We start from the raw sequence: 11,469 nt of genomic DNA, 5'->3' as shown, positions 1-11,469 counted from the left end.
ATATATATATAATAAAAGAATAAATAAAAAAAAAACACGGAACAAAGAGAAGTAATGAGGTTATTGAGAAATTTTGCAAGTTTTTTCCTCGAGTGGATCAACCCTTCAAATTTTGTTGCCCAAAGACCCTATACATTCTTACTAGCATTTCTCTTTATATATATATATATATAATAAAAGAATAAATAAAAAAAAAACACGGAACAAAGAGAAGTAATGAGGTTATTGAGAAATTTTGCAAGTTTTTTCCTCGAGTGGATCAACCCTTCAAATTTTGTTGCCCAAAGACCCTATACATTCTTACTAGCATTTCTCTTAAGGTATCAATAAAAGACATCTCTCCCTGAAAAAAACACACAGAGAGAGAGAGAGAGGCTGGCCTAAAAGCTAGAAACACACATACACACACACAAAAGGATATATATATATATATAGATCAAATAACAAAATTTGGTCCGGTGAGACACTTACATGAATCCATCCAAGAGGAAAAAGGGATAATTTGTCTTGAACTTCAAATATTTCTTCCTCGTTCAATGTTTGACACTGAAATGACAAAAGAGGCAAACAAAAAGAAGAGTTTAAGCACAATATTGTCAACGTTAAGTAAATATATGATTCTAACGCTGCCTCTGGTAAATTGACTTATATAACAGGGGAAGAATCGGAAACCAAAGCTTCTTACCATTCCAAAGACAATCGAAAATATAGACTGAAAGCAACATGATAATGAGACGAAAAGAAAACAAAAATAAATATGACAGAAAGAGGGAAAAAAAACAAAAATCAATCTTGAAGGGAAAATAGCAGTAGCACAGCATAATCATAGATGTGTTTTTCCTTACCGAATCAGAGGTTGACTCCTGCTTAGGGACTATGAGAGTAGTGATGTGGAAAACCCTATTTTTCTGCAGCCACATGAAAATAAAAGCATAAGAACCAAAGCACCCTTTAATAAACTTTAATTCTGTCAAAAACATCGTAATATAATTTGAGAGGGGGTGGGGGACCAAATATCTATTGACTTGTTTCTTACCAGTGACCCTGCAAGAACACCACATGTCTCTAAGTTTTTTTCCGTATTTGCGCGAGCTAATCTCAAGAAGTCCTCCATCAATCTTACAGGCTGCAAAATATACATTAAAGTACAAAAGCATCAAGAATAAGAAGCGTATTATATTAGCAAATAAATTGAGAATGTGATGGCAATCAAAAGCCACCAAAAAACAGAACAAGTGTTTTGCAAATTATAGTTTTAAAAAAAAAAAAGGGACAGCATAGGGGACTTACAACGTGTAGATGTTGATATGAATTAGAATCTGGCATCCCATCCGGAGAAGGTTTTGCAGGTCCAGGTCTTGGGTCTGCAACTTTTGATGGAGGAATTGGTGCGTGATTCTGCTGTACTCGAGCAAGTACAGGGGGCGGGCAAGGTTGGTGGATATTGCCAAGCTGGAAAGGACCCTCCCTTGCCTCATTAATCAACGGAAAACATGAATCTTCAGTTGGATGTAGCCATCTGCCATCATCTAGTGAGAGTACTGCATCAATTGTAGATTGAATTCCTCCTGAATTGCTATCTTCTTGTCCAGCCTGATTCAGGCTTTTACCAAATAATGACAAAAGTAGAGCATGTTACAACAAGCAGCCACAATTTACTAAAAGAACCATAAAATATGCATAAATAAATAAATAAGACAAAAGAAACAGACATTGCAAAAGCACATAAACTTAAAGGTAACGTTTGCAGAAATCCTAACCCTGAATCTATAGGGAAGTCAGTAGGCGTTAAGTCTGTACTGTTTGGATACTGAACCTGTATTGCACAGGAGTATTGACCCATTAGTAAATTCATCAAACTTTTTCAGAAAAGTAGTTTTAGAGCCAAGCAAACTTTACCTTAATCTCTGCACTGGGTCCAAGCCACTGGCCTCGAAGACCATTTGGACCTAAAAACGAATGTCTAGACAAAGTCTCCTTATTTGGCTGAGGTAGTTTAATGGATCTGTACATTTAAGGAAAATCTGTTAGGTATGCATGACTTACATAAAACATCTTACCACAAAGTAAGCGGTTCTACTTTTTTTCGTGGAAACTTTCAGCTGCAACCTAGTAGCACACATTGGTTGTAGATTGCAACAGGTATATGTCGCAAAAATAAATACAATAGACAGAGACGCCAAAAGTACACTTCTTAAAAGCAAAACTATGATTGATGAGGGAAGGTTCACTATTCTTGTGGACAATCGACACCAAAGTTTTCAAGGCAAAAGCATAACAGGGAAAGTTCGCAATGGGTCCTCAAGAACTTCCCAGCACGATTGACAAGATAGGATTTGCTAAAAAAGGCAATTTATCATTCTCATATCCAACTTAAATTTTCAATAGAAGGAAGTTTTTATATCAAAAAAAGAAGGAAAAAAATCATAGCCAACTAGCAGGGTATAAAGTAACAATTTTGTGGGAAGGAAATATGGTAGTGAGAATTGAAAAGGGCAGAAAATTTAACTTCCTAAATTCTAAAACCATCTTAATTTTGGGCAGCTAATCTTAATGAGCACGATCTATATGGCTATTGATTTTGAATCAAACAAAGCAGCTAAGACTACTGTTTAATGGATATTACGTCTCTATTCAATAACGTCAACACTAAATATTTACTCACAGCTTCTGGAATTGCTTGTCAATTTGTGTAGAATTCTGTGAAACCCAAGAATAATCATTGTTATACTTCCATGAAGACTGTGGGGTTGTACTGGTAGGCTGCAGAATTTTTCAAGATAGAATTAAGCCAACAAAATAGAAAATCTACACTTTAAAGCAGGAAAAAACTAAGAGAACAAACGAACAGACTGAACAACGTAAAATGCCCGCAAACTTAATAATCAAAACAATACAAAGAACAAAGACGAACCAACATTATGTTAATATTATGGTCAAATCAGCGATTGCGAGACAATGTCACCTGCTTAACGTTGGTACTAGAAAACTTCTTAGTCTCAGGAGGCCACCCTAGGGATGTTTGGGATCCATATGAAGTCCTTTCTGGGCCATCAAGCTGTGGCAGCTGAGTTCCAGAATGCGCCTCATTAAGTTCTCTCACTCGGCGGTCGGCTTCTGGCTTTATAGCTTCAAGCTCATCTAGTATACTTAACAGTTTCTGGAATACCACAACAACAACCAAATAGGATCATATTAACCTACACATTGAACGTGCAAAAGACAGTAACTAGAAATGATAATATACTTTACCTTCTTATATAATATTCTCTCCTTTGGAAGAACAACCTGGTAATCTCGATGGTACGGTATAGTTTCAGACACCAAACTGTGAACAGAACAAAAAGAATGATAATATAATATGAGCTTCTGCATTCAGAATGTATATATATTTGCTATTGCAACATTATTCCATACCTTGAAAATCTAAGAAGCATTATATAAAAATCCACAAGATTCCTCTCCTCCCTGTATACACTAGCCTGAGCAAAGAGAATAATAATTGATAAATATCTTAAGCATCTCATCTCAGAATTCAAATAAAAATATTCCTTTTGCCAAGAATTATCAAAAAGAGAAAAAACAATTTAAAAAAAAAAAAAGCAAAAGACAGGAAATTTTTTTTCCCTGCTTGAAACACAGGAAGCCAAATTGCTCGTAGAAAGCATAATCAGTAAAGCACAAACCGTTGCATGTATTACGGAATAGAAAAAAATGGTGAATGAAAAACATAATTTAATACGAAACAACGGGCAGTGTATTAGCAGTCAAAATCCTGGTCATAAGAATGCTAAGAATCGAGATTTAACAGTAAATTACAGATACAGAGAAATTGAATTCATAGTTGTAAATGGACTCAAAACCCTCTTACTAAACCCAAATTCCACAAATTCCATGAAACTTTGCAAAATCGAAACCTTGCACAACAACGAATTGAAACCTTGCAAAATCGCACATTGCATAGGATTTAATATTCCAACTTCCAAAAATTATCCTTTTTTTGTTTTTTCTTGAGCAAGCACAAGAGAAGCAGCAAAGCTCAAACCTTGAAAACGGAATTTACAGACTTCTAACAATAATTGGAGGAAAATGAGAGCGAAACTCGATACAGCAGTGAAAACCGAGGATTTCAACGGCGAATTTCAGATGGAGAGAAATAGAATCACCTGTTTGAGGAGATTATCGGCGATCCGATAGTAGTAGCGGAGAGGAATCCGATTGTCGACCTCGACTTTGCGAGCTATGGAGTTGACGTTGATCTTCATCGTCTTCCTCCGGCGGTGAATGCCAGGACTCCGTCACTCCGGTTAGATTTCCCGGCGATTCTCTGCGTTTCTCACTTTCTCTCTCTATATCTAAATCTCTGATCCCGAAACTTGTGAGGAAAGTTAAACACGTCGTTTTGGTAGGCAAGGAAGGATACAAAGGAATTGAGAGGAAGATTGCTTTGCTCATGTCGACATGGTGGTGATCTTGCAGGACGGTTTTGGTACGATGAGGTGGCGACCACGGCATTTTCAATGGGTAGAAGAAGGGGGTTCCAAAGAAAATGGATATTTCACACATTTACCCATTAAACTTGTATAGTTTTAATAATTTACCCTCATAATTTTTAATTTTAATAGATTTTTCTCTCAACTTGTAAAACTATTATAATATGCACCATTTTAATGATGGTTGGGTTAAATTAGTATTGAAAAAATATATTTGACGAAAAATTTTAACATCTCAATTTAAATATAACACAAATTTTTTTAATTTTTAATCTTTTAAATTTAATAAAACGATTTGAGCAAATTTAGTAAAAAAAAGGGCATATTATAATAATTTTATAAGTTCGAGATGAACTGTCAAAATTAATGGCTCGTTTGGCTTACGCTTTTAAATTAGTGATTTTAATTTTAACTCTAAATTTAAATTTTATGAGAGAGTCTATTGGTGGGAACTTTTTTTATTCAATTTTTTTTTTTGGAAAATAGTAGAAAATAGGCCAATATGAAAAACTTAAGAAAGTATATAGGCAAATTTTTAGTTATAGAAATTAATAGGCCATAACTTGTCAAGTTACGGTTCATAACCAGATAAGTTATGGACAAACTTGTCAAGTTATGATTCATAGCCAGACAAGTTATAGAGAAAACCCGTGAATTATGGACAATAACTTGTCAAGTTATGGTTCATAACTAGACAAGTTATGGACGAAAACAGTAATTTGGCCTATTTATTAACTTATGTAAACTATTGGTCTATTAATTTTAATTCATCTCAAGTCTTAACCTATTTCTCTCTTTCTCTTTTTTTTTTTATGAGATAGTATAATTAGAATCATGGTTTAAGTCTTAAAACTAAACGGAGCATAAAAGTTTTGGAGATAATATTCTAAACCGCAGCAGGGAGTAATTATGCGAAAAACCAAAGAAAATAAAAAGAAAACATCTCTTTGAAATTAATGATGGAAAACGACAGCTATTTGGTCTCTCTGTTGTTCGTGTCGTTTTTTAAAAATGTATGTGGTAAATGGGTTTTTACAGTTAATTACCGGAAAAAATTTATTTTTTGACAATTGGCACTGAGGTCGTTATTTTGAAAATTCGTATAATTAGGTTCCCGAACTCATATTTACTACAATATTTTTCTCTCACATACACAATTTAAGACCTCAACTTGAATTGTGAAACAAATGTACATAGCCTTAGAAATTTGAGTCCTCAAACATTGACATGACTAATGTTTTAAAGTTTATGATATTCATCACACATTACCGAATTTAGTATTTTCTTTGTCCTCTTTTTTAAGATTCCAGTAGGTTTTTAATAAGAAAAATGTATGGGTGGAGTTGTCATCTACTTGGTAGTTTGAGGAATAAGTAGACAAATTTGACTCCTTTCTTTCAATATACCAAACGGCAAACACCAAGCATATCGTATATCACTAGATCGCCTCCTCACCATTTCAGACAAAAGCAGTTACGTTTTACAAATAAAACCAACTTTATTGCAATACATACCATTAAATATATATATATATATATATATGTTACACATGCAATAAACCATGTCCTATAACTATTAAGCCAAGCACAACCATAAGCTGGATTACAACTTTCTGTGCATTGCTTTCTTCAGCTTGGACGTGCTCCTCCACATTAAAATCGCCTGCATATTTCAGAAAATTATGTCATAACGTGACACTTGACTATTAACAATCATGAACTAAATTAAAGAATATTAGAAAGATTTGTGATTAGAGTCCAGAGAAACTTCCACGTTACCTCTTTCTGGTCCATACCCACATCCTGCATGGATAGTGTCTCTAATATCTTGTATTGTGGCTTTATTGTAGAACACAAAGTGGGTTAAAATGTTATCTATGCAGTCCAGCACAAGGTATGTCTCTGTCAGGCACGGCCCGCCGCAGTAGGTGTCGGTCATGTCCCGTGGCACGTCGACATTGCCACTCGCGGTTAATCTGTAAGATTCTTCGCAGCTACTGTAAATCTAAGAAACATAAGAAGGTACGTGTGAAAAAATTAGACGTTTTCCTTCCATTTTTCTCTCTTGATTTCTACCATACAATATTGAAAAAAAAAAAAAAAAAAAGTTCTCTTATTCCTTTTTATTTTCCCGACCTTGGTATTTCGCTTCTCTTTCGTTTCTATTTTCCGTCCTCCTTACCAAAAATAGCATTAGTGTGCTTATAGTTTTGGATTTATACTTACATATTTGTCATTGAAACATAGCAATGCTTTGGCAACAATTTGAGCTGGATAATAACCCACAGCGCCTGCGCCAGCGCCTGTGCCTGTGCCTGCGCCAGCGCCTGCGCCCGCGCCTATTGCAGGCTCATGATCTTCTGTGCCTGTGCCTATCGTAGGCTCATGATGTTCTATGCCCGCGCCTATTTCAGGCTCATGATCTTCTGTGCCTATGCCTAATGCGGGCTCGTGATCTTCTGTGCCCGTGCCTATTTCAGGCTCATGATCTTCTGTGCCTGTGCTTATTTCAGGCTCATGATATTCTTCTGCTTTCCCTGATAAGCCCAACAATAAGTGTCAAGCCTAAATAAATCCTTTCCAAATGTAATTACTAATTAATATATCAAAAAAAGTGAAGCTGGGATTTTTATGTTTCAGTGTTACGTACCTGCTATGGTGCAAAACACAGAAGTGAAGATCAAAACTGAGATTATTAAAACACAAATTCTAAGAGCACTATATGCTAGTGCCATTACAGAAGCTTTTGTATACACAATCTTGAAAGAGAATGTGGATGAAATTAGAGCTGAATATTTATATATCAACACGGTTTAATAAAACATGGCAAAAATACTATGTTATCTACTCAAAGCTATATTGCCAACCATACTACTTTTCTTGCAGAATTTGACAAGTGATGAACTATTTTTCATGTCTGGTTTTATTAATTATTACATCTTTTCTACTTAACCAACCAGCATTAGTCATGTTGTACCTTTTTGTGCAAATACTGAAAAGAATCTACCTTCAAGAGGAAAATGTTAAGAAAGTGAAGAAAAGTTGGTGGGTTTTTTGGGGAAAAGAAGATGTATCATGGAATGGGATTTCTTTCTCCAACGGGTTAAAATTTGGAGTCACAGAGAGGACTTAAAAGAGAGAAAGTGCATAGAGTTAGTTAGAGTGCAAGTCACCAACTTCTATGACTTGCTGAGTGAGGACTTGGTTCTTGTGTGTTAGAAATCAAACCTAAAATGGTTAATTAGCTTTTCATATATACTTCAAGGACACGTTAATTAGGTGGCATATAATTAGTCTAAATTTGGTATTTGGCTCAATGACTTTTATTGTGTGCAAATTTGGCTCAATGAGATTTCAAAATTAGTGAAAGTGTTAAGCGTTATGAGCAATTTGGGACAAAAAATAAAATAAAATTAACTTTACATACAAAAAAGATCAACTGCTACTAAAATCTTTTTTTTTTTTTTTTTTTGTTGGAAAGAAGATTTTAACAATATTCGATACTTTGTTAGTTTGTTTCATAAACAAAACTTCTTTTGGTCCCTTTGTGATATGAAACTGCAACAACAGTTTGTCAATAGTTGAGAAGGCTTTTGGTGGTTGAATTAAATAAGAAATTATTTTCCAAGTATTTCCACTGTGAAGTCATTTCTAGAATACAATAGAAGATGCTGCAATTTCACAACATATGAATTCAACTTCTCAGAAAATGGTGTCATCCCAAATTCCTTTTGGTCACCTGATAAATCTCACTTAATAACCTCTGGTTGAGATGAATATCAGCCAAATTGTGCTTTTTTACATTTCCAAGTTCATTTTGATCTCTTATCCAACAAAAAGTAAAATGCCTCCTAATTTGAGCCGAATAACTCAGCTAATGGCACATGCTAAAGTTACTTTCTAAATTTCCATTTTCTTTGGTATAAATTATAATGTCACCTACACTGACAAGCAGTAATCCATTGTCCCTCGCACCAAGAGAAAAGCAAGATTCAAGCTGCAAAAAACAAAGAAAGGTCTCTATTAGTTCAACACTTCCTTTTTCTGTAATGAAGTACTTGTTAAGGGACACTAAGAACATGCAAATACAAGACAAACCAACAAATAAGTCATTGCAATATTGCCATTGATTTCAGTGAAGTTAAGACGTTTACCATTGTGTTTAGAATAAAGTCCATGATTTGACATGAATTTTGTTGTGCACGAGTAAAAACTCAATATCCAAACAATGCAACGAGTTATCTGCCTGAAAATGTGAAAATCTTGGGGGAGGCTTGTTGGAGTAGTCTTATTTCTTGCGACATAACTATCATATCCTCGGATTTCACATAAGCAATCACCAAAGAACAGCCAATTTTTTCATAATCCATCCGCCTTCCAAGCGAAACTCTAACCAAAGCAGCACGAACGTGAGATATCGAACCAAAAATGTCCCCTCCTAATCATCAAAGACGAATTGTTCCCTATAATTGAAACTCTTTACTATACTCCGTGCCTCCTCAAATCGCGCTTGCCGGACTAGGGAGTCCAAGATTAAACTACAAGTATGAGATTCAGGAGTACAACCATTTGCTTCCATAGATAAAAAAATCTCCTTGGCTTCGTCAAATCTCCCCGACTTACATAATACCCGAATAAGAACATTATAGACCGAACTGTCAGGAACCAAGTCCAGTTTCAACATGGAACGGAAAAGATTCTCGGCTTTCTCAGCCTTATTCATTTTGCAAAAGGTTTGTACAAGCACATTGAAGGAAGAAGCGTCTGGCTTTATTCCATCTGCTTGCATCTTATTAAGAAGTCTCATTGATCTACCCGTATCTCCAATCACGCACAAAGCGCGTATCAATGTGTTATACACGCAAGAATTTGGAGCAACACCCCACTCAAGCATTTCAGATAAACAAGCAAAAGCCTCCTCTATCTGTTTTAGTCGACAAAGGCCGTCAATTATTGGGCTAAAAGTGAAAATATCCGGTTTAAATCCATTCTCTAAGACCATCACCAACAGTTCCCTTGCCCTGCTTAGCTCTCCAACCTTACAATACCCATTAATGAGTGTGTTAAGAGTGACAAGGTTAGGGGCAATGCCTCTGAGCCGCATTTCCTCAAAAGCCTGGAACGCCCTTCCTATCATTTGTGCTCTGCAAAAGCAGTCAATGACCATGTTATAAGAGTAGACATTGGACACAAGCCCATCTTTGATCATTTCATCTAAAAATTCATCCCCCACTTCAACTCTTCCCCCTTCATACATAGCCTCCACCAAAGCAAGATAAGTACTAAATCCGGGCTTCACCCCTCGCTCGACAAAATTTTCGAATATCTCATGCGTCTCGTTAGCATCCAAATCCTTTATCAAACAAGTTATCGCCATATTAAATGTTGAACTGTCAGGCAAATAGCCTTTCAATCCGGCTTCTCTCAAAAACTCGGAAGCTTCTCTTGCCATGGAATTATTAGCCAGGCAAAAGAGTATAGTGTCACAAGCTGATCTAGAGTAAAGAGACTCCTTCTCCACAAACCTAAAGAGCAACTCGACCGCCTTCCTCGGCGACACGCAACGAAAAACCCCGTGAACCAATGACCTTATAGTAGCCTCATTTGGTCTCACATTTCTCTCCTTCATCGTCTCCAAAACCCCAAAAGCCTCCTCAACCCTCTTCGAGTTACAAAACCCGTCGATTAGTATAGTATAAGTAAACACATTAGGACAATACCCAACACTTTCCATTTGCTTCACTAGCCTAAGGGCTTCATCCACCACACCAACCTTACAAACTCCATGGATAAGAATATTGTAAGTAAACCTATCAGGAACACAATTATCAGATGTCATCTGTTGGAACTTCAAATAAGCCAAGTCAAGAGAATTCGACTTCACCAACGCATCTATAACAGCATTATAAAGCCTTGTGCTTGGAGAAAGACCCAAAAACGAAATCTGACCAAAAACTTCAACACAATACTTGGCCAAACCCAATCTCCCCCAACTACCAATCAAAACACAAAGAAGATCCTCACTGACACTAAAACCAGATTTCTTAATCTCCTTAACCAAATCAACAGACAAAACTACAGGACCATTCCTATAAAAAGCATTTCCTAAAACTCTCCGAACAGACTGATTCCTCGTCAGAGAGGGGTCGACACTCGAAACCCATAAGTAAAACCTCAAAGGGAGTAAAGGGTTTTCTTGGTTCTGCAAAACGCTGACGACAAAGCGGGGGTTTAAGGAGACCCGCTTGGATTTAAGCTCGTGGGTCAGCAATACGACCCAGTCGTGACTCGAGAGAACTCGAGTTATGTAGCGGTGATCGACGAGAGAGTTATTGTTGTTGGTATTGTTCTTACCTGGTGTAGGAACTTGGATTTGAGGTTTGATGGGAACGGGATTGTGGGGTTTGTGAGATGGGTTTCGGAGAACCGCAGGTGAAGCCCTGGAAGCTAGAGAAGAAAAACCTCTCATGTCATGTCGTGTCGTGTTCCTTGAAGACAGGAAGGAAAGCGATGACCGAATGGAAGCCATTGTCGTTCGTAGAGTAGAGCTTGGTTGGACGGGTTATTGGGCTGGGTTCTGAGTTGGGCTTAGTTAGCAGTTCAAGCTTGGAAGCTATAGGCCTTAGCAAAACAGTGTACAATTTTCGAGGAAAAGGAAACGAGGAAAAAAGGAGGAACCTAGCTCAAATTTTTACTATTTATTCTTAATTAATAATTTTTTTAGTCAAATAATTATACTAATAAAAGAGTATTAATTAATAATAAATGATAAAAATTTAGACTCATACACTCTTAAGATTAAATTTTATAATTTTCTCAAGGAAAAAAAAACAAATACCCCTTAAACATACCATTTAAAAATGTTTGTGGTCAGAAATTTTATCTTTTACTCTTACTTAATAACTTTTTTAATTAAATAATTATACTAATAAAAGAGTATTAATAAAAAATAATACAATGTTAATGTAAGCACAGCA

General features: G+C 36.0%; 3 protein-coding genes across 4 annotated transcripts in view; all 3 read right to left on the bottom strand.

Annotated features, from left to right (window-relative positions):
- LOC21391135 (AMSH-like ubiquitin thioesterase 3) overlaps nucleotides 1–4,516 on the bottom strand; it is a 10,170-nt gene extending 5,654 nt beyond the window's left edge. For both annotated transcript variants that reach the window (XM_024164213.1, XM_024164214.1), the window contains exons 1-11: nucleotides 4,167–4,516; nucleotides 3,418–3,482; nucleotides 3,253–3,328; nucleotides 2,966–3,160; nucleotides 2,666–2,763; nucleotides 1,900–2,005; nucleotides 1,761–1,816; nucleotides 1,291–1,603; nucleotides 1,037–1,126; nucleotides 846–908; nucleotides 472–546 (exon numbers count right to left, since the gene is read on the bottom strand). In XM_024164213.1, coding sequence (XP_024019981.1) covers nucleotides 472–546; nucleotides 846–908; nucleotides 1,037–1,126; nucleotides 1,291–1,603; nucleotides 1,761–1,816; nucleotides 1,900–2,005; nucleotides 2,666–2,763; nucleotides 2,966–3,160; nucleotides 3,253–3,328; nucleotides 3,418–3,482; nucleotides 4,167–4,265 — 1,236 coding nt within the window. In that variant the 5' untranslated portion in view covers nucleotides 4,266–4,516. The remainder of the gene's footprint in view (nucleotides 1–471; nucleotides 547–845; nucleotides 909–1,036; nucleotides 1,127–1,290; nucleotides 1,604–1,760; nucleotides 1,817–1,899; nucleotides 2,006–2,665; nucleotides 2,764–2,965; nucleotides 3,161–3,252; nucleotides 3,329–3,417; nucleotides 3,483–4,166) is intronic.
- A 1,428-nt stretch (nucleotides 4,517–5,944) lies between these two features.
- LOC21391134 lies at nucleotides 5,945–7,470 on the bottom strand. The gene is made up of 4 exons (XM_024164215.1): nucleotides 7,143–7,470; nucleotides 6,719–7,029; nucleotides 6,272–6,497; nucleotides 5,945–6,155 (listed from the first exon to the last, which is right to left on the bottom strand). The coding sequence occupies exons 1-4, from the start codon at nucleotides 7,225–7,227 to the stop codon at nucleotides 6,037–6,039; spliced, it is 741 nt and encodes a 246-aa protein (XP_024019983.1). The 5' UTR covers nucleotides 7,228–7,470; the 3' UTR covers nucleotides 5,945–6,036.
- A 500-nt stretch (nucleotides 7,471–7,970) lies between these two features.
- LOC112091202 (putative pentatricopeptide repeat-containing protein At3g16890, mitochondrial) lies at nucleotides 7,971–10,983 on the bottom strand. The gene is made up of 2 exons (XM_024164212.1): nucleotides 8,647–10,983; nucleotides 7,971–8,489 (listed from the first exon to the last, which is right to left on the bottom strand). Exon 1 carries the CDS (start codon nucleotides 10,959–10,961, stop codon nucleotides 8,931–8,933), a length of 2,031 nt encoding a protein of 676 aa, XP_024019980.1. The 5' UTR covers nucleotides 10,962–10,983; the 3' UTR covers nucleotides 7,971–8,489; nucleotides 8,647–8,930.
- Nucleotides 10,984–11,469: the final 486 nt, after the last annotated feature.

This window comes from Morus notabilis, unplaced genomic scaffold, assembly GCF_000414095.1.
Source record: "Morus notabilis unplaced genomic scaffold, ASM41409v2 Scaffold131, whole genome shotgun sequence".
Classification (NCBI taxonomy): Eukaryota; Viridiplantae; Streptophyta; class Magnoliopsida; order Rosales; family Moraceae; genus Morus; species Morus notabilis.
This window is presented reverse-complemented; position numbering and strand designations above follow the sequence as displayed.

Bases quoted from the DNA above. Each gene is read 5' to 3' on its own strand.
- LOC21391134 (XM_024164215.1), bottom strand. From the start codon at position 7,227: ATGGCACTAGCATATAGTGCTCTTAGAATTTGTGTTTTAATAATCTCA. The intron at 7,030-7,142 runs GTACGTAACACT...TGGGCTTATCAG, and splicing joins TGTGTTTTGCACCATAGCAG to GGAAAGCAGAAGAATATCAT. The intron at 6,156-6,271 runs GTAACGTGGAAG...TGAAATATGCAG, and splicing joins TGGGTATGGACCAGAAAGAG to GCGATTTTAATGTGGAGGAG.
- LOC112091202 (XM_024164212.1), bottom strand. From the start codon at position 10,961: ATGAGAGGTTTTTCTTCTCTAGCTTCCAGGGCTTCACCTGCGGTTCTC.